The sequence below is a fragment of the Amblyraja radiata genome, chromosome 15 (genome assembly GCF_010909765.2).
Source record: "Amblyraja radiata isolate CabotCenter1 chromosome 15, sAmbRad1.1.pri, whole genome shotgun sequence".
NCBI lineage: Eukaryota > Metazoa > Chordata > Chondrichthyes > Rajiformes > Rajidae > Amblyraja > Amblyraja radiata.
Window position 1 is genome coordinate 6,713,624 of NC_045970.1, and position 23,166 is coordinate 6,736,789.

The 23,166-nt window shown below is 40.5% G+C and overlaps 1 protein-coding gene across 2 annotated transcripts in view; it reads left to right on the top strand.

Moving 5' to 3' along the window:
- Positions 1-423: 423 nt before the first annotated feature.
- tbc1d12 (TBC1 domain family member 12) overlaps positions 424-23,166 on the top strand; it is a 96,085-nt gene continuing 73,342 nt past the window's right edge. For both annotated transcript variants that reach the window (XM_033033577.1, XM_033033579.1), the window contains exon 1: positions 424-1,160. In XM_033033577.1, coding sequence (XP_032889468.1) covers positions 880-1,160 — 281 coding nt within the window. In that variant the 5' untranslated portion in view covers positions 424-879. The remainder of the gene's footprint in view (positions 1,161-23,166) is intronic.

Here is a 23,166-nt window from a genome sequence, read left to right on the forward strand (position 1 = left end):
TGGACAATTTTACATTTATACTAAGCTAATTAACCTACAGACCTGTACGTCTTTGGAGTGTGGGAGGAAACCGAAGATCTCGGAGAAACCCCTGCCCCCCCCCCCCTCATCCTCCTTCTCTCTCTTCCCTCCTCCTATCTCCATCTCCTCATCCCCCTGTGCCCTTCCAACCAAAGATGATAGAGAATCTTTGCTTCCAACCATATCCCTCCCTCAGGCTTTACTTTTCACTGCTGCTCCTCCTCATCTTCCTCTCATCTCACGTCACTGTCCGTCCCCCGGCTCCTTTCCGGTCGCTGCGAGTGCGGCGCCAGTTCCGGGGCGGAGGGAGGGAGGGAGGGAGCGGGGAGGAGGAGCAGCAGCAGCGCCGGCCGGGCGGGCGGGGTGTGAGTGAGTGAGTGAGCGAGCGAGTGAGTGGGACGCGGCTGCCTGTGTCGGAGGCCGGTGGGTGGGGAGGGAGGAGCGGCACCGGCGCCGAGAGAAGCTGAGCTGAGCGGATCAGAGCGGAGCGGCCCGGCCCGGCCGCTTGATGTCGGGAATGATCTACCGCCAGAGTCACCATGAGAGCTGCCTGCGGGACCCCGCTGCCCCAGCCCCGGCCCGCCCGCCGCGCTTCACCGGCCGCTCCGAGCCCGAGCCCGAGCCCGCGCTGGGGGGCCTCGTCAACGGCTGCTGCTCCGCGGGCGAGGCGGCGGCGGGTCGGGGTCGGGGTCGGGGTCCAGGCCGCGGGCGGGCGGCTCCGCATCCTCCTCCTCGTTGTCCTCGTCGTCGCCGGCCTCGTCGCTCTCCTCCTCGCCGGGGGAAGCGAGCACCTGGCCCGGGCTTGGAGCTGGAGTCTGTGCCCGGGGATTCTGCTCCTTGCCCGCAGGCTCCGGAGCGATGGCAGCGGGGATGAGGACAGGTCCAGCCCCAGCCCCAGCCCCAGCCCAGCCCGGGCCGGGAGCAGCCTCACAGCCCCGGGCCCCACAACAACAACAAGGCGCCACACTACATGGACGGCAACCTCCACCCCGGACAACTCCTTGCAAGCGAGTCGGCGGCAGAGCAGCAGCCGAGCAGCTGGAGGACGAGCTGGAGCTGGAGCTGCCGCCCACCACTACACTACCCAACGGCGAGGGAGCCAAGCCCAAGAAACTGGCCATCGCCGACTACATCAGCAGGTAACCCGCTCACTCACTGTCACCACAACCCAGGGACGCACCCACTGTAACTCACCTTCACAAATGATAGGTAGACACAAAAATGCTGGAGTATCTCAGCGGGTCCGGCAGCATCTCTGGAGAGCAGGAATGGGTGACGTTTCGGGTCCAGACCCTCCTTCAGAAATGATAAGTTGAAATCGCTGAGATTCAAGCATTTGTAGCTGAAGGCACTTCGGCCAGCAGCAGAACGCTTAAATTCTGATCTAGAGATCAGAAACAAAAACACAGGCCTACGGTTAAAGTTTATAAATGGTAGGAGGAGAATTAGGCCATTCGGTCCATCAGGTCTACTCCTCCATTCAATCATGGCTGATCTACAGTGCCCTTCATAATGTTTGGGACAAAGACCAATCATTTATTTATTTGCCTCTGTACTCCACAATTTGAGATTTGTAATAGAAAAAAATGTTTAGGACACAGCTATGTCATGTAAATTAAAGTAAGTCATGTTTAGTATTTTGTTGCATATCCTTTGCCTGCAATGACTGCTTGAAGTCTGCGATTCATTGACATCACCAGTAGCTGGGTGTCTTCTCTGGTGATGCTCTGTCAGGCCTGTATTGCAGCCATCTTTAGCTTATGCTTGTTTTGGGGGCTAGTCCCCTTCAGTTTTCTCTTCAGCATATAAAAGGCATTCTCAATTGGGTTCGGATCGGGTGATTGACTTGGCCACTCCAGAATTGACAATTTTTTAGCTTTGAAAAACTCCTTTGTTGCTCTCGCAGTGTGTTTGGGATTATTGTCTTGCTGTAGAATGAACCGCTGGCCAATGAGTTTTGAGGCATTTGTTTGAACTTGAGCAGAACTGTGGTTCATCTTTTAAGTATTCTTGGCAAACTGTAACCTGGCCATCCTATTTTTGCGGCTAACCAATGGTTTGCATCTTGCAGTGTAGCCTCTGTATTTTTGTTCATGAAGTCTTCTGCGATGAGTGGTCATTGATAAATCCACACCTGACTCCTGAGGAGTGTTTCTGATCTGTCGTACAGGTGTTTGGGGATTTTTCTTTATTATAAAGAGAATTGCAGACATCAAGCAGTCATTGCATGCAAAGGATATGCAACAAAATACTAAACATGACTACTTTCAATTACATGACATTGCTATGTCCCAAACATTATGCTGCTCTGAAAAGGAGGGACTATGTATAGTCCCTCCATTTCTGCTCCTAAACATTGCTGTGATTTCTACATGGTGAATCCAAAATGTATAAAAATGGCCTTTAATTAAATCTGCGAATGTGCACTTTACCCACATGTGATTTTTTTTCTATTACAAATCTCAAATTGTGGAGTACAGATGCAAATAAATAAATGACGGGTCTTTGTCCCAAACATTATAGAGGCCACTGTATCTCTCCCCCTCAACCCCATTCTCCAGCCTTCTCCCCTTAAACCCCTGTCACCTGTTACTGATCAAGAATCTATCTATCTCTGCCTTAAAAATATCAATTGACTCGGCCTCCACAGCCTTCTGTGACAATGAACTCCACAGATTCACCACAGAGAGTGGTGAGTCTGTGGAATTCTATGTCTCAGAGGGTGGTGGAGGCAGGTTCTCTGGATGATTTCAAGAGAGAGCTAGATAGGGCTCTTAAAAATAGCGGAGTCAGGGGATATGGGAAGAAGGCAGGAACGGTGTACTGATAGGGGATGATCAGCCAAGATCACATTGAATGGCGGTGCTGGCTCGAAGGGCCGAATGGCCTACTCCTGCACCTATTGTCTATTGTCTCTGACTAAAGAAATTCCTCCTCATCACCTTCCTAAAGGAACGTCCTTTAATTCGGAGGAACCTTTTGGTCATGTACATGTTATTTCCTCAATCTGCAGCCCTGTTGGGTTGCAGAACAATGAGTTAAGAGTCGCTGGCTGCGTCGCTATTAGAAATTTACTGTATTTTTCAAAAAAACTGAAAATGAGCAGTATTTATGAATAAACAATGATGGTGAATATTTGGAATATGCGAACCTGGGTAGCTGTAAGAAATGGACATTTGTGAAAATATCTTATGTTTTAGATTATTTCATATATCAAGCTGCTACTTTGCTTTTATCAATGAAACCATTCCTTGCGGGTCAAGGCGTGGTAGTATAAACACTTTTGGACATCTGGAGTGAATGTTAGTTCCACCACAAGACCACTCATTTCAAGTTTGCGTATTCCGTTTTTTCAAATTGTGGTTCGACATTTGGAGTCCCCAATCCCAAATATAGTTTGACTTCGGATGCAGATTGTCTTTGTCCCAAGTTTTTTTAATGACTCCTTTTCCCGAAAACAAAACTTGTAGTTTAAGTGTAATACATATCTTCTAACAGCGCTTCCAAAAATCCTGATGTTTAAGCAAATTCATAGAACAATGAAATGTGCAGTACAGCTGTGCAGTCTATTCAGTCAGTTTTGTAAAATATTTAAATATTTTTATGACTTCATTTTAGAACTAGGAAGTAAGATGATGCACGACAATATATACTCAGTACATTTCCAAAGGGGAGCCAGAAACGAAGGCTTTTGGCTGTGGCTTTGGAACGGGGAGATTAATAATTGTCCATTGGATTTCTTTAAATTGAGAGATTTTGATAAAGAAGATGAGGCAAAATTGTTTGTCAATGCCACAGACAAATTAGTAGTAATTATGATCTGGAAACCAATGTCTGGATAGGCTCTGAAAGTAGATTCAGAAATAACTTTCAAAAGTGAATTTAAAGTGAAGAATTGCTTTTGAGCTAAATTATAGGGAAGGGAAAGAGAGGAGTAGGGCAATTTCATAGCTCTCAGATCCAGCAAAGAACAAAACACAAAGTGCTGGAGTAACTCAGCATGTCATGTCTGAAATGTTACCTATCCATGTTCTCCAGAGATGCTGCCTGACCCCCTGAGTTACTCCAGCACTTTGTCTTTTTTGCTTATCCACTCCTCTCTGAACGGTTGAGTTACTCTAGCATTTTGTGTTTTGCTCGATTCCAGCATCTACAGTTGCTGGATCTCCAGATGCATTACATTACCCGCTCTATCACATGATTCTGAAACATTTCCTTCATTGCAGTAAGCAGCTGATTGCATTTCTCTACAGACAATCTTTTGCAAAAAAAATCATGCCACCCATTTTACACAATCATATGGTGGCACAAATTCTGACATTTCTTGGATGGGCTGTTGGATGGAAACATTGTAAGACCATTTCGTGGTAGGAAAACTGAGTCAACGGAATTTACCTAGTGTCGCATACTGTGTGAAAATGGGTGTTGCCACCCGATGTGGACCCATAGGACATTTAAAGCTCACTGGCAGTTCTGCAGTTGCTTGTCTGCGTCAGTGCTTTCCAGACTTCTAGGCTTGAGTGTGCTTGCAGAAAAGTATGGATGGTCAGATGTATACAATGTTGAAATAGTGCACCTCAGCTTCATATCCGTAAAAACTGAGGGGTGTAGCACGACCTTGTTCATTGACAGGAGAAAATGTGATCTAGCCCATTGGACATTTATAATTATGCAGATATCTAAAGCCTAGTTTGCCCTATTTGGTGACATTGACTTCAACTAGGAAATCTAGCACAAGGACTACAGTGTGTATTGTTTCAAATTAGAGTATGAATTAATAATTGGATTTGATAAGTCCCCAATAATTTGGCTATGCTTCTGAGGAGGTGCTGAACAAATGATATGGAGATGGAAAGAAATTGAAGCTTGTTGCTCGAGCAGGATCCTTTTAGGGTAATCTCATTTTAAAATGCTGGTGCCATTCAGCGATATTTAACAACTAGTACACAAGAAGCACGACATTTTAAAACAATAACTTTTAAGAATTTCAAACATCTATCACCAGCATACACTAATAGCTTTTCAGTTTAATGTTTTATAATTTATGTTTAAGATACAAAGCCTTTTGCCTCGCTATTTCTAACACTGTAATCTCCATTCAATGAAACTAAAGTCTGGTTGCATGGAATATTGATAGATTCGGTATTTCAAATCAGTCAATAAATTGTAGGCTTCTGGATTTGATGGCAACAAGTCTGTATTTTAAAAGTTTGTTGACTGAAGCCAGGACTTTTATCAGAAGATAAATAACATAGAATGATATCTACAAGGGGTCTGTTAAGAGTGTCGACCCGAAACATCACCCATTCCTTCTATCCAGAGAAGCTACTCCAGTATTTTTGTATCTATCTACAAGTGAATTATTTTCAAATATAATTGAAGATGAACATTGAGTTAGAAGTGCTGTTTTACTCTAAATGCTAATGTTTTCATTTCCATTGGTTGTAGAGCTTGTCTGGGTGCCATTAGTGGATTAACCCAGTCTGTCATATCAGATAGGCAGAGCATGGAGACACAGAGCTACAGAGCAGTGAAACTGGCCATTCAGCCCGACTCATCCATGCCAATCGAGCTGCTCAACTGATTTGTTCAGTTAGGTTGTTCCATGTGTTCACCACATTCACATATATTTAAATGACTATTCCAACCAAAAAGCAGTGTATCTTCAGATTAAAAATTTATCCGATAACAATCTTTTCAATGCCAGTATCAGGCTTGAATTTGCCCATGAATGTGTTTGTGACATTTGTTAGATTAAAAGACTGCTTATTCTGTCCTCTGCTTGCCAAATATCATTAACATCAACTCTTGGAACGTTATACTCTAAAATTAGTAGTTTATCGTTTCAAATGTGTAATTTAATGTACTGCCCTTATTATGCTTTGAACATGTCATCACTTCAATTTGACCTTTCCATCAGCATCTTGACCAATTCTACTCTAATCTTTGAGTGGAGAGTGAATTAATTTTCCTCCTCATGAAACAATCTCATCCTGCAATCCAGACCAATAATTACACATTACCATCAGAGTGTGCTGTATGTAACTGATAAATCACAAAAATCATTCTGTTTGCCATCATGTTGCCCAAGAACTTTCAGTTAGGAGTGTAGCTTCAGCAAGCAACACTGACCGTGAAAACATATATTGCCCTTTCTCAACAAGTATTGGGCATTCTCTCCCAAATGCTTCTTTGATGACTGGTGCTGTTGATATTAGCTGGTTTCAAACAGATTAGATTTCAGCAGGCTTCTTGCACTTTGGGATGTCAAACCAGGGCAGTTAAGAGTAGAGTCCTGGAGAGTGTTGCAGAACAGAGATATGGAAATACAGGTGTGTAATTCCTAAAATGTCGTGTCAGGCAGACCCGTGTAGTGAAGGTGGTTGGCACATTTGCGTAAGGGTTATTGCGTACAAAAGTTGGGACATAATGATTTAGCCATTCAGGATGTTGGTGGGACCATACTTGCAGTACTGTGTGCAGTTCTGGATACCCAGCTTTAGGAAGGATGTCATGAAGATGGAAAGGGTAACCTGAGCTTGCAGGCCTGAGTTATAGGAAGTGGTTGGATATGCCAGAGCTTTTTTCTTTGGAGTGTGAGAGGCTGACTCGTGATCTTATTGGTATACACGATCATGGATAAGGTGAATAGTCAGTCATTTTCCCAGTTAGAGGATTCAAAAGCTGCTGGGTGAGGCTTCAGGTGTGAGGGGAGAGATTTAAGAGTGATTTTGAACAACCTTTTCACTGAGGGTGTAGGAAGGAACTGCAGACACTAGTTTAAACCTAAGATAGACACAAAAAGCTGGAGTAACTCAGCTCTAGAGAAAAGGTCACGTTTCGGGTCGAGACCCTTTTTCCACATTACGGAGGCCTCAATGCGAAATGTCACCTATTCCTTTTCTCCAGATATGCTGTCGGACCCGCTGATGACTCCAGCTTTTTATGTCCATTTTTTTCACTGAGTCTAGTCCGTATCTGGAATGAGCTGCCAGAGGAAGCTATGGGAATGGATACAGTTACGAGTTTTTAAAATATATTTGAACAGCAAGTGTTGAAACAGACATGGGCCAAATGCAGGCAAGGGGAAAGGTATCGCAGATTAGAAAAAATCCCAGTGAAAATGTGAGATGAAAATTGCCACGGTAACAATCACAACTGGCTACTAGTACTGAAAAGGAAAAAAATGAAACTGAAAGATACAGGAGAAGGGTAATGGATGGTTATTCAAAGTATAGTCATATAACATGAAAATAGGACATTTGGTTCAACTGGCCCATGAAAACCACTAAGCCCCATTTGCACGAGCCCCACCTACCCCCATTTAGCTCTATTTAAACCTATTCTATATGTACCTGTTCAAATGTCTTTTAAATGCTATGATATTACCTGCCTCAACTACCTCCTCCGGCAGCTCGTTCCATATACCCACCATCCTTTGTGGGGAAAAGAGCTACCCCTTAAAGTTTCTGTTAAATCTTTCCCCCTCCACCTTAAACCAATGTTCCCTGATTCTTGATTCACTGACTGGACAAAAGCCTCTGCATTTACCTGATCTATTCCTGTCATGATTTAGTACACCTCTATAAAATCATCTTCCCACACTCCAAGGAATAAAGTCCTAACCTGCTCAACCTCTGCGTATAGGGCAGGCTCTCACGTCCTGGCAAAATCCTCGTAATCTTCCCTGCACCCTTTCTAGCTTGACAACATATTTTCTATAACATGACACCCAAAACTGAACAAAATATTCTAAATGTGGCTTCACCAATGTCTTGTGCAACTGTAACATGACCTCCCAACTCAGCATCACAATGTGCCGGTACCACCCAATTTGCCTGTGATGCAACTTTCAAGGAACTATGTATCTATATTCATAGATCCCTCTGCTCTACAACACTTCCCAGAGGGTTGGTCCTGCCCATGTTATTTATTTTATTTTTAAAATTATTTTTATTAGAAGCAATTGTACAAGAATAAAACATACGGCATGTAAAATTATACAATGATTGTACAGCTTCAATTTTAACCTTTTAACCTGAAAATGAGAGAAAAGAAGAGAGAAAGAACAAGTGAAAAGATAAGACCCCTAGACTACCGAAATAGTGTGGCCAAAGAGTGAATAAAGATATAAGCGAGAAGAAAAAAAGGAAAAAGAAAAAGTGGAGATATACCTGCCCCTCGTCTACCCCCCCCCCCCCCCCCCCCCCCCCCCCCCCCCCCCCCCCTCACCCAACCCAGAATCGGATTTAAATCCAAATTTGTGTTGCGCCATAATATCCTTGTAAGAATTTGGTAAAGGGTGTCCATGTCTTGAAAAATTGATCTGGTTTTTCTGCCAAGACAAGACTAATATTTTCCAAATGTAGTGTCTCGGACATGTTTGTAATCCACATCTTCACAGTAGGGACTGATGTGTGTTTCCAAAATTTAAGTATTCGTTTTTTCGCCGTTATCATGCGTTAAGGAAACGTCTTAGAAATAATGTTAGCTCATGTTAGACGTGCCGAAATGCAACACATCACATTTGAGTATGAAATTGTAACAATCATTCCTCAGCCTACCTGATCAATCAAGATCCTGCTGCAATTTTTGACAAACCATCTCCATTACCTACTTTAGTGTCATCTGCAAACTTGCTGGATATGTATATTCTCATCCATATTATTTGTATAAATGACAAACAGCAATGGGCCCAGCAACAAACCCAGAGACACACCATTAATCACAGGCCTCCAGACCAAAAAGCAACCTTCCACCATCACCCTCTGCTTCCTTCCATAAAGCCAATTTTCCATCCATTCAGCTATCTTTCCTTGGATCCCATGCAATCTAACCTTCCAGAGCAGCCTCCAATACGGAACTCTGTCAAATGCATATATACGCCTGCAGGTCTGCTGTCATTAACCTTTTTGGTCACATTTGATTTGTAAGACACGTAAGTATTTGTGAGAAATTTATCCAATTTACATTTTTTTCTTGACAAAATCACATTATGAGCACTGAATTCAATACACTAAAATTCTAGTGGATTTCTGCTTTATCTGGAGTATTTGCATGATGTGATGAAGTAAAGAGATGGTTGCATGCGGGAAAATGTGATTGGTGGAGATGGAAGAGCATACAAGAGAGTTGCAGATGGTGCAAATAAATGTTTAAGAAAGAACTGCAGATGCTGGAAAATCGAAGGTAGACATAATTGCTGGAGAAACTCAGTGGGAGAATAACTTTGGAAATTAATTAACAATGAAGCCTATGTGAAATTTCCCTGGACTAAAACAAAAAAGACCGATTTAGATTAATAATATTACAAAGAAAATACACAATGGCTTGTACAAGGACCACTTGCTTTATATGATCCAATATCAATGAAAATAAATTAAGTATTGTACTGCAAACAAAAAACGAATACAGAAAATACAATCTCAAGACATTTGATTATAGCCAAAACATTTATTTGCACCGAAGGAAATAGGCAAAGTTTCGGGCCTCTGAAGAAGGGTTTCGGCCCAAAACGTTGCCTATTTCCTTCGGTGCAAATAAATGTTTTGGCTATAATCAAATGTCTTGAGATTGTATTTTCTGTATTCGTTTTTTGTTTGCAGTACAATACTTAATTTATTTTCATTGATATTGGATCATATAAAGCAAGTGGTCCTTGTACAAGCCATTGTGTATTTTCTTTGTAATATTATTAATCTAAATCGGTCTTTTTTGTTTTAGTCCAGGGATATTTCACATAGGCTTCATTGTTAATTCATTTCCAAAGTTATTCTCACTAAGGAGCTCACAAATCTGATCCTTTTTGCAGCAGGACACACTGGAGTTATTTTATTTTGGAGAACACTATTTCATCCTGTACAGAAGCATACTTGGGTAAAGTATGTGGCCATAAATAACCGCATTATAACAAGCGATGAACATCTTGCATGTGGCATAACAAAGTTCTAGTATTGTTGTTCGGTCTTTTTTGAAATGCTCCTGTGAATAGAAGGGAACTCCTATTTTCTCACAGTTCAATGGAGGGCAATATTAGCACTGGGTGCACAGTGGTGAGACAAGATGTACTGGCAACACATTTCTCATAGATGTGTGTTCTATTACCTCTATTGAATAACTGAGAAAATCATCAGCTGCTAGATATTGGTATTGGTTTAATTATCATTATGTGTATCAGGATACAATGTAAGCTTTGTATGCTATCCAACTCATACTATACATGAGTACAGGCAACTTACACAATTACAACTGGTCGTGCAAAGCAGAAAATAGCAGAGTGAAAAATATAGTGAGAGCATTATGGTGTTGGTCACATAACAAAATTCCAAGATCTGCAGTAAGGTAGTTTGGAAGATTGGGATTACACCCTATTTTACGAGATGACCATTCAATAGTTTGATAACAACAGGGAATAAGTTGTTTCTGCATTCTGCATGTGCTTTCAAGCTTTTGTCTCTTCCACCTGCCAGGAGAGGGGAGAAGAGGGAATGATCAGGTAAGAAAGGTCCTTGAATATATTGGCTGCTTTTCAAAGGAAGCATGATGTGTAGATTAGTGAGGAGGCTGGTCTGTATGATGGAATAGGCTACATCATAACTGCAATCTCTTGCAGTCTTGGGCAGAGCTGTTACCAAACCAAGCTGCGATGCATCCCAATAGAATGCTTTCTACAGTGCATCTGCAGCAGTTAGTACGAATTGTTGTAGACATTCATAGTGTTTTCTGAGAGAACACATGATAGAAATTGATATATAACAATTGCAGCCTCCAACATGGAAAATATACCACTAATGCTGTCTCCACATAATCCTCCTAATTTACTGGAAGGATAAGTATTATTATACTTACAATGTCATATCCTTTCTGAAGATCGTAAGTTCATTTGATTAGCTATTGTTGATGCAACTATCCAATGCCAGCTGGAGCACAGAGCACATTTCTTGTCACCGTTCCATAGGATGGATATGATTATACAATAGGATGTTTACCAAGATGTAGCCTGGAATGAAACATTATAGTCATGAAAAGAGACCAGAAAGGTTGGATTTGTTTTCTTTGCAGTGGAGGAGATTGAAGAGAGACCCCCTCAAATGAATACATAGTTATTATAGGAACAAATAGGGTAGATAGTGGGAAAGGTTTCCCCAAAGCAGATGTATTTAATCTACAGGACATAGCCTTAGTGTATACATGACCCATTTTGTTATTTCTATTCATATGCTTGCATACTAGCAGTTTATCACTGAAGCAGATTTAGCTTCTGCAGTGCCAAATTGCTCAGGCTGCTATGATTATGCCTTAACAGGCAGTTAGGTAATTCAAGGAGAGTGTTAAGACAATTTTTCTAGTATTCAAACAGAGAGGAGTAATATGGATTTCTCCAAACTGTCTGCCTAATCACTATTACTAAAAGGAAAATAAATTAGGATAATTCCTGTCAAGTACGAAGAGGTGGAATTGTAGGATTATGGAATATTTTTTGGAGAATATTTCTTTGGATGTTGTTCCAGCTGCCATTAAGCATGTCGGAGAATAATTAATATCCTGACATATTGAACACGTCAGACTTCATGGAAGCCTGAATAGTAGCAAACAAAAAGCTAACTGGACTGTCCTTTTGAAGAAGCCATTCCTTCACTGAGAATTATAAGATGTAGCAGCTGTAAAGTTAAATCAATGGCAATATACATGGAAATAATATAGGAATGACTTAATTGAGCTTTTGGCATCAGGCAGGTAGACTCTTGAATAACTATAGGATGTAAAAAAGATTAAAGGATGTCAGAGTTGTATAGCATAGAAGCAAGCCCTTGGACCCTGAGTCCATGTTATCATCCATGAGCTTGTTCCTTTGTGTAATCCCTGCAGGAAGGCAGAGACAGGTGTTAAATTATGAAAATAACTGATCAGCCGAGTAAATGTGACAACGGATAACTTCTATAACAGATCCCATCATGACTTCAAGTGGATAGGTGATGCTTCAAGTCGAGACCCTTCTTCAGACTGATCCTTGGTAAACCCGCATCTAAAGTTCCTTGTTTCTACATCTTGAAAAAATTTAGTTTCTGTTTATGAAAAGCAATGAATTATGGACTTTGGGCTTCATTTTATTGCAACAGTATTCTCTTTTGCAGTTTGTTTTTTAATTTTCAGCATGTCATTTTAATTGATTGTGAAGAGGCTTTAGCTTGAGTATTCATTTACTTGGTATGGCACATTTACTTGGTATGGCTTCAATAATTGATGTTGTTTATAGAACAGTAAGTGTGACGCCCATAATAATGATACAGAACTACTTTATTTTCCCGAATTCCTCTCTTACCTTTGAATATTTATTTAATTTTTGCAAAAGAAAATTACAAAGGGTGTTTTGACTTCAGGCTCAGATGACATAAAAGGTATTTTAAAATGTCTACTACGTGCTACTTTGTGACTGAAGGAATAATCACTAATGCTTTAGTTAAAAGACGTTTTCTCTTTAAAACTCACTCTTTTTCTGTAGAATCTCAGATGTGTTCCCCATTGATGTTATGCAGTCTCTAGGATTTTAATTTTTCATAATGTTTGGGTGTACAATAATTCTATTATTTTTGTACATATACGTTTCTGAATGCTGTTCATTTATTGCCTTGTATTTGCATGGGCATTAGTATAATTTATTAGCACCAGCTTTTCTGCTATGTTGATTCCCCCATACCTCTTTTATATTTTTGAAATATAGGACATTACATTTATTCTTTCTAAACGTCATTGTATGCCCATTGCTCACAATTCTATTCTTCTGTCTTTTTGCAGTTCTTGTATCTGTTCCAGCAACTAATATGATTTACGCTTGATGTCATTAGTGAGTATAATTATAAATACCTGGGTTAATACCTGGCGGCACGGTGGCGCAACGGTAGAGTTGCTGCCTTACAGCGCTTACAGCACCCGAGAGCCGGGTTCAATCCCGACTATGGGTGCTGTCTGTACAGAGTTTGTACCTTCTCCCTGTGACCGCGTGGGTTTTCTCCGAGATCTTCAGTTTCCTCCCACACTCCTAAGACGTACAGGTTTGTAGGTTAATTGGCTTGGTATAAATGTAAATTATCCCGAGTATGTGTAGGATAGTGTTAATGTGCGGTGATTGCTGGTCGGTGTGGACTTGGTCAGCCGAATGGCCTGTTTCCACGCTGTATTACTAAACTAAACTGCAATCAATGAGAACTTTGACTGCTCCCTCTGTCCATTTGAAAGATAATGCAAAACTGACCCTTGAATATAACACCCACAGATCTTTGACAGTCCAACAAATCATACTCGTGGATTTAAATGTTAACTTTTTTTCCCCAGACATTTTACTACTCTTTCTAATTGAAAATGTTTACTCTAGCAGTAGTATTGCCACCAACAACACTGGATTTCATTCATATATCCACTGTTACCTATGACTCAAGGCAACTAGCTTACTTCTAACATCATGTCTAACATTAGATGCACAAAATGCTGGAGTTACTCAGTGGGTCAAGCAGTGTCTCTGGAGAAAAGGAATAGGTGATGTTTTGGATCAAGACCCTTCTTCAGACTCTTATTGACTTTAATATTGATTCTTTTAAAACAAAATAGAGGACCCTGAACTTCTTGTAAATACTTAAAGCAGAATTTGAGATCTCCATTTTTCTGGCTGTTCCTGTGGAAGTACAACCCCTGGTACGGATGATTTTGCCATCTTTCACAGATGGTAAAGAAATCAGCGGCAGCTGGAAATTGCCTCTCCCTCGTATACAGCTTCTTGGTAGGGAGGCAGCTCGTTGAACTTTTTGTTTCCAGCCAATGTTAATCCTTCATTTGATGCCTCCAAAGCAAATTCACTGACACTTCATCTCATTGTTATGTTTGGAACTTCTGCTTTGCTGGAGTTTTCTGGTACAATTGCCTAAATTATAACAGGCTCTAACTACTTTTGAGAATGCTGAGGATATGGGAAGTACTACAAAAGAGTCAAGAGTATTTTATTGTCATATGTCCCGGACGGGACAATTAAATTCTTACTTGCTGCAGCACAACAGAATATGTGAATATGTAAACATAGTACATAACGGGGGAAGAGACAAGAAAAAGAAAAAGTTAAATGAATGACAAATATAGTGCAAATAACAAATATTAATATAGTCTTTTGCAGTTCAGAGCTCAGAGCTTATTCGTTGTTGTGTTTAATAAATAGCCCGATGGCTGTAGAGAAGAAGCTGTTCCTGAACCTGGATGTTACAGTTTTCAGGCTCCTGTACCTTCTACCTGGTGGCAATGGTGAGATGAGTGTGTGGCCAGGATGGTGTGGGTCTTTGATGATTTTGGATGCCTTTTTGAGGCAGCGACTACGATAGATCCCTTTGACGGTGGGGAGGTCAAAGCCGGTGATGGACTGGGCAGTGGTCACAACTTTTTGTAGTCTTCTTCGCTCCTGGATGTTCAAGTTGCCGAACCAGGCCACGATGCAACCAGTCAGAATGCTCCCTACCGTGCACCTGTACTCTATTTTACTTTGTCCACAATTGGACCCGTCGTTTTTGGTAACTTTGGTAAACATAAAACAAGTATCATAATCACAGATAAGAACATTAAAACAAATCTTGATTATACTTAGCAGGGTATAAATATACTGGAGCAGCGATTGCCCTCAGGTACCATGAGATAATCATGGTATCAAAACATCAAGTGTGTATGTAAATCTGACCAGTCCAGTCATCTGGCTCATCAAAAGAAAAGTAGTAACTGTTTAGCCAAAATATGAGGCTTAATTTATGAATTAAACAATTGAATTTTAATTTTGTTTGTGATAGAAAAATAAATCTGTTGATTTACTTTTGTAATTTGATATTTTAATGGAATAATATAATGAAATGTGTTATTTGGCAACAGTTTTATTGAAGATTTTAGTCTTAGAATTGTAGAAAGGATGAATAATTTTCATGTGTAGGGAGGAACTGCAGAACTTTAAACCAAAGACAGACACAAAAGGCTGGAGGAACTCGGCGGGTCAGGCAGCATCTCTGGGATGAAGAAATAGGTGACGTTTCGGGCAAGACCCTTCTTCAGACTGATTCATGAACCATTTTCATGATTTGTGTTTCATGATTATGCCATATTTGTGGTAAATAACCTGCACATTGAAATGAATTGTTCATATTTCAGCAGTAATGGCACAGTGATTACTATTTTGAACTTTTACATGCAGTTTAAATTTAATTTTGCTTCATCTATAGCATCTAATTTCAAAATGCTACGTGCTACAAGAACTTTCTGAAAGGGACAACCACAGTCTGTGCATTTTTGCTCTCGAGATCTGGCTTGCAGCTGTTTGCACTCCAGTTGTGATGGCTTCTTGTTACTGGTCTCAGTTCTCCAAGTTTGGTTTTCAGCACTCATGCCAGAGTATTTGGTGACTGAGTTTTCTTCTCTCTCCTGCACTGGTGATTTTCAGTGATGTCTATCTGTTGTTTTTTCTACATCAATTTGGAAAGTTTTTATTGCTAGGAAACCGTTACTAGCTTGTGTGATTTCACACTTCAGTAAATGCTGTTGTTTCCATAAAACTAAGTTAAATCTAAATGTTATTTTGATCTATATCTTAATGAATGCCTTCTTCAGTACTGGATGTTCGTTGTATTGCAGACATTTTATGTAAAGAGATTGTTATGCATAATTGAAGCAATAATAAAATAATGAACTGCATTTTTCCTGGAATTATTTTGGGTTTTTTCTAAGGTCTGGTTTTCATTTTTTTTGAATAAGTAATAAAACATTTGGGCCTAGCCAACTGAAATTATTATGAATACACCCACTGGTTTTAAAACCAGTATCATGGCCTTTAAATGTAAAACAGAGCAAGAAATAATTTCAGGTGTGTAAATTTATGTGTACACCTGTGTGTGCATGTTCTTAAAAACGTGATGAAATAATCAATCCATGTCAAATAAACAATGGCTTGAGACCCAAAAGCACTCTTGCACCAAGTTCCCATAACGAATAGGATAGAGAGTTAAAATGGTTAGGAATTGGGCGATCTATCCTTGGCCTCCTCCATGCCCCCTGAACTGCACACATTTCTTCAACCATCTCCCAGTTCTCCAGTCATCCTTCTCCTTTCCTTCACACATTCATTATCATCCCTGAGTCTCCTTGTCCCCTTCCACCCACGTTCAGTCCTCTAGCTTTATATTTCATTCCTTCTCTCTTTACCTCTAGCCTCTGTCACTTTCTCCACCCATCTGCCAGATTCTTCCCCCCGCACGTGTGTTTACCTATCATTTGACAAGCTTTGTCCTGCCCCCACCTCTCTCCCAGCTTTCTCTCCATACTCCAAATCAGTCTGAAGAATGGCCCCGAACTAAAACATTGTGTAACCATTTCCTGACCTGCTGGGTGCACATGAAGACCATCTGGCAGGCAAGGAAAATCTTAAGGCATCCTACTCATACTCATACTTACTTTATTAGCAAAGTATATTGTGCAACAAATGAGGAATTTGATTAGATTAAGTGTAATAGAATGGCTAGAGAAAGAATATGTCCCATTAAAGATGAGCTTGGCAGGCTTTGTGCATAATCATAGAGATGGGGAGATATTAAATGATTATTTCTCATCATTGTTTGCTGAAAAGAAGATTCTAGGAGCTTAGAAAATGAGGCATACGAGTTGTGGTGTTTTAGACCAAGGGTTCCCAACCTGAGGTAAATTTACCCCCAGAAGGTAAATTTCGCCGACCCAGGGGGTATATTTGTTGATTCTGGATTTGGTAAAAACAGTATTTTAAAATTTCCCCTTTGTCGGTTACGATAGAAGTGTTAACTCAAATTACTGAACAAAACAAGGTGGGGGTAAATTTACAATTTACAGCTTTGAAAAGTTGCCAGTGGTAAACGGAACAAAAAAGGTTGGGAACCCCTGCTATAGACCATATATAAATTGCCAAAGAGGAGATATTGGTGGGTTGAAAGTGCATTAAGGTGGACAATTCCCCAGCGACAAAGTGCATTTTCTGACTTTGTATGACTTTGTCTTGTTGCTTTTCACTTAGTATGGCTGTATGTAACTCATATTTCACTGTACATTAATTGGTACATGTGACAATAAACTGACCTTGAAACCATGAAACCTTGAAATTAAAAATATATATATTGTGAAGGCCTTGCGGCAATATTTGCATCATTGTTAGGCACTGGCAATGTTCCAGAAGACTGGAAGGTGGCTAATGTTGTACCATTATTTAAGAAAGGCAGCAAGGACATGCCAGGGAAATACAGACCAGTGAGCCTGAGGTCTGTGGTGGGAAGATAAACAAAATGCTGGAGTAACTCATGGGGTCAGGCAGCATCACTGGAGAAAAGGTGGTGGAAAAGTTGTTGGAGGTGATTCTGAGGGATAAGACCTCCCACCATTTGGATCAGCATGGACTGATTGCAGATAGTCAGCTGAGCTTTGTGTGTGGGAAATCATAACTCCTGAGCCTGACAGCTTTTGTAAGAGGTCACCAAGTGGATTGATGAAGGATGGGCAGTGGACATTGTCGAAATTGAGTTTTGCAAGGCCTTTTACTGCCCCACATGGGAACATAGTCTCGAAGGACATGGAGTCAAAGGTGAACAAGCCAATTGGACTAAAAATTGGCTTGATGGAAGGAGTCAAAAGGTCACCATGAAGCGTTGTTTTTCTGATTGGAGGCCTGTGACCAGTGGTGTGCCACAGGGATCGGTAATGGGTCCACTGTTATCTACATTAACGATATGGATGACAATGTAATTGACATTATTAGTACATTTGCAGATGGCACCAACATTGAGGAAGGATATAACTTTACACCAGGATCTAGATCAGTTAGAAAGGTGGGCCAAAGAATGACCAATGGAATTTAACTCTGACAAGTATGAGGTGTTGCACTTTCATATGACAATCGAGGGCAGGACTTGCACAGTAAATATTAGAATGTAATGGAACAAAGAGATCTGGGAGTACAGATGCATGGTTCCCCAAAAATGGTGATTCGGATGGACAGGGTGATCTGGTGGAATAGGCGTTTGTCACGCTTGCCTTTAATGTGAAGGTATTGAGTGCAAAACTTAGGACATCATTATGCATCTGTACAAGTCATTGTTGAGACCACACTTGGAGTATTGTGTGCTGTTCTGGTCATCCAGCTATAGGAAAGATGTTATTAAGTTGCAAAGGGTGCAAAAGAAATCCACCTGTATGTTTGAGAGGGTGGATCGGGCCCATTTTTCTTTTGAGCACAGGAGGCTAAATAGTCACTTTATTGAGGCCTACTATGATCATAAGAACAGCATAATTGATAGTATTTTTTGGAATTGGTTTTGAACGTCTGTGGGAATTACTGTAATAGACATTAAACTTGGGATACAGCACAGAAATGGGCCCTTCGGCCCACTCAGTCCGCGCTGACCAGCGATCACCCCATACACTAACGCTATTTTACACATTACGGATAGTTTCACAACTTACCAAAGCCAATTGACCTACAAAGCTGTGCATCTTTGATGTGTTGGGGGAAACCGAGGCACCCGGCGAAAACCCACGTGATCACAGGGAGAACGTACAAAATCCGTACAGACTGCACCCGTAGTCAGGATCGAACCCGGGTCTCTGGCGCTGTACGGTTCTACCGCTGCGTCACTGTGCAACCCCTTAATATTTTCAATTCTCTCCAGCCTTTACGCAAAATTGAAATTACGCTTAATTTCACCAATTTTTAACACTATTTTTGCTTTGACAAGTGTTATCTTTCCAGCTGAAATGAGCTGATGCTGTTTAGAATAGAGATTAACAAAATTACATATGTAGTTGCATATATGTAAAGAATTAATGGTGGATTTATTAGTTTTCTTTTCCTCGGAATTGGATATACAGTGCCTTCCATAATGTTTGGGACAAAGACCGATCATTTATTTATTTGTCTATTACACAATTTGTAATAGGAAAAAAAATCGCATGTGGTTAAAGTCCACATTGTCAGATTTTAATAAAGGCCATTTTTATACATTTTGGTTTCACTATGTAAAAATTACAGCAGTGTTTATACAAAGTCTCCCCATTTCGGGGCACCATAATGTTTGGGACACAGCAATGTCATGTAAATGAAAGTAGTCATGTTTAGTATTTTGTTGCATATCCTTTGCATGCAATGACTGCTTGAAGTCTGCGATTCATGGACATCACCAGTTGCAGGGTGTCTTCTCGGGCAATGCTCTACCAGGCCTGTATTGCAGCCATCTTTAGCTTATGCTTGTTTTGGGGGCTAGTCCAGTTCAGTTTTCTCTTCATCATATAAAAGGCATTCTCAATTAGGTTCAGATCGGGTGATTTACTTGACCATTTTTTAGTTTTGAAAAACTCCTTTGTTGCTTTAGCAGTATGTTTGGGATCATTGTCTTGCTGTAGAATGAACCACTGGCCAATGAGTTTTGAGGTATTTGTTTGAACTTAAACAGATAGGATGTGTCTATACACTTCAGAATTCATTATGCTACTAACATCAGCAGTTGCATCATCATTGAAGATAAGTGAGCCAGTACCTTCAGCAGCCATACATGCCCAGGCCATAACACCCCCACCACCGTGTTTCACAGATGAGGTGGTATGCTTTGGATCTTGGGCAGTTCCTTCTCTCCTCCATACTTTGCTCTTGCCATCACTCTGATATACGTTAATCTTTGTCTCATCTGCCCATAAGACCTTTTTCCAGAACTGTGGTTGCTCTTTTAAGTACTTCTTGGCAAACTGTAACCTGGCCATCCTATTTTTGCAGCTAACCAGTGGTTTGCATCTTGCAGTGTTGCGTCTGTATTTCTGCTCATGAAACATAGAAACATAGAAAATAGGTGCAGGAGCAGGCCATTCGGCCCTTCGAGCCTGCACCGCCATTCAATATGATCATGGCTGATCATCCAACTCAGTATCCTGTACCTGCCTTCTCTCCATACCCCCTGATCCCTTTAGCCACAAGGGCCACATCTTAACATAGAAGTCTTCTGCAGACAGTAATCATTGACAAGTCCACACCTGAAGGGTTTTGCTGATCTGTCAGACAGGTGTTTGGGGATTTTTCTTTGTTATAGAGAGAATCCTTCTGTCATCAGCTGTGGAGATCTTCCTTGGCCAGCCAGTCCCTCTGTGATTAGTAAGTTCACCAGTGCTCTCATTCTTCTTAACGATGTTCCAATCAGTTGATTTTGGTATGCCTAAGGTTTGGCTGATATCTCTAACAGTTTTATTCTTGTTTCTCAGTCTCATAATTGCTTCTTTTATTGGCACAACTTTGATCCTCATGTTGATAAACAGCAATAAAAGTGTCCAAAGGTAATGGAAAGACTGGAGGAAAGACTAGGTGCTGAGAGCTCTCGTATACCTGCATGAAGGAGGCATTTAAACACACCTGAGCAATTACAAACACCTGTGAAGCCATGTGTCCAAAACAATATGGTGCCCTGAAATGGGGGGGACTATGTATAAACACAGCTGCAATTTCAACATGGTGAAACCAAATGTATGAAAATGCCCTTTAATAAAATCTGACAATGTGCACTTTAATGACATGTATTTTTTTTCTATTACAAATCTCAAATTGTGGAGTACAGAGGCAAATAAATAAATGATGGATCTTTGTCCCAAACATTATAGAGGGCACTGTATGAACAGTGATTCATGCAGATTAGATTTTTAAAAGCTGGATACGTATATTGTTTGGAAACTGTCTTTGTTTGAGAGCATTTTATTCCTTTGATTTCGTCAGAACTGTCTTTCATGTGACACTTATTTGTGCCCTGGTAAAACATGCTTAAAAAAGGTTATACAAGCTTCCATGGAGGTTCTTTACTGTTTTACTTGAATTGCACCCTGCTGTTTTGTTCAAAGAGCTCCTGCTATGTCATTTTGTGCACATAATGTATATGTTTTGGTAATCTTCTATCCAGTTGGATTTTCAGATGCAATCCAACTCTGGATTTTTAAGGCATGTTTTCTTTTAATAGGACACTGCCGTCTAATATTTAAATCCAATGTGAAAGAAATTACCCATGTAGAACTCGAAATTCACCATCAAATTTAAACTGCAAGTTCATAGTTCAACACATTGTTTGCATTAAATGAGAACCTGAGGTGAACTGGTGAAGGTTTTAATGGCATTCATCAGACCACTGGAATGCTTTTAAAATATAAATTGAACTTTTCCACGAGTTACAGCTCAGGAGTATGCATCATCAAAATATGAGTAAAGAAAGAGGAATCTTGCACTTTGTGGAGAGGCACATGACATTCGATGACAAAACTAACAGTTGAGATGTTTGTCATCTTACAAAAATCTCAACTTGGCTGGCGGCCTAAATTCTAGCATTTTAAATGACCAATTCTTTTGGGCTGTGGTTGCAAAAGGCATGTGCACATTCTTTTTTTACATTCATAATACTTTTGAACACAAATCATATGTGAAATGTAAAACAAATCAGCTTTAACCCATCTTTTATACAGAGGAAAAAAAGGTGTGTGTCCCCTCCCCATCCTTGTGATGGAAGTTGTCAATAGTATTTACTCAAATAATTTAATTGTTATTACCGAAGGAGGTTTTCTCATATTTATAACCGAGTACAAATTTCAGCTGAAAATGTTCAGATGACCTAATGGTTCTGTCATTCTTGCATATATGGTTGTTCTTTCAGTTAAATTACTTATCACCAGTAAACTGGCAAACTAGGAGCAGTGATTATATTTCCATGTCATGATGCTGTGGTAAGTTTGCAGTGTACAATGTCTTGGTCCTCGGTAATGAACATTGTGCATTTGAAAGGTCTTAAGGAGCAATCTCAGTGAGTTACTGCAATGTTTATTGTAGATGATGCACCATGCAGTTATTAGAGATAATCTTTATGATGGGAATGAGGTGCCTATAAGAAATGAGGAGGTGCATTAAACCTTTTGATCATGCTCCACTATCAAAACAAAATCACAGTTATGTCTTCAGTCACAATACAGTTTTCTTGTCCTTTCTCCCTATCCCTCGATTCCTCTGATACCCTGAAATCTATTGATCTGTTTTGAATGTTAATCAATTATTCATACAGTCCTAAGGGGTGGAGATTTCCAATGCTTCTCCAACACTTGAGGAAATAAATTTCTAATTTCAGTCCTATGTGGTTTCTCCCTAGTTCTAATCTTCTCCGCCATGGATAACATTCCTACAGCTCTCTTATCTAGCCTTTGTACAATTTCATTGAGGTATTTTTGATTCTCTGAACCCTAGAATATAGAGACTCAGCTTAGTCAATGTGCCCTAATATGACGGACTATCTCAGGAACTAATAGGACAATTTTTGTTTCTATAACAAGTGTGAAGCTCAAAAATGCACATTTGTTTGATGTGGTCTTATCATTTTACTTAATGAGGTGACTTTATTCATACTCTCTCATCCTGTTGCAAAAAAGACCATCATATTATTTGCCGTTTGGATTAAGTGCAGAATCTGCAGCGTTGTTGAGGATCTGGGTTTTGTGCACTGCTTGTTTTTGTTAGTTCAGTTGTTCATCACCTTTCATGAGTAGTTTTGACAGACTAAAAGCTGTAATTTCATTAGTGAGGTTACTTAATTTTGCCTTTCATCTTCAGTTCACATGCAGACATCTGGTGTTTTGCTGCTTTGTGCCATGAGTTTCACTGACCTTTGATGCTGTTGCCAGCATACCCTTCTGTGTTCATCGTTGGAACCAGGATAGCAGTGAAGCTTAGTGATAAGGGTAGAGGGAGGAGGGGATGGGATGAGATTTTAGATTATAGTTGAATATGCTTATATTGTAGTTCCTCGTCTTGAGCACCCAGATCTATCACATTTGGCATAATGGAAGGAGGGTGTGTGGAATGTCCAGGTGGCACTTTGTATTCATGAGAATTGTGCAGTGGGTCACTCTTAACATTGATGTCACACTAACTACCTGCTGTAGACTCTTTTAATTTTCTCTTTCAGGACTTGGCTAGCGCAGTCAGTGGTGGTACTCCCAAGCAATCCATCGTGAGATTGAAATTCCACATTCAGGCAGTGGTGCTGTTGCCATTGTGTAACCGTGACCTTCTACCTTGAGCAAGCTCATATTGATGACTGCCAGGGT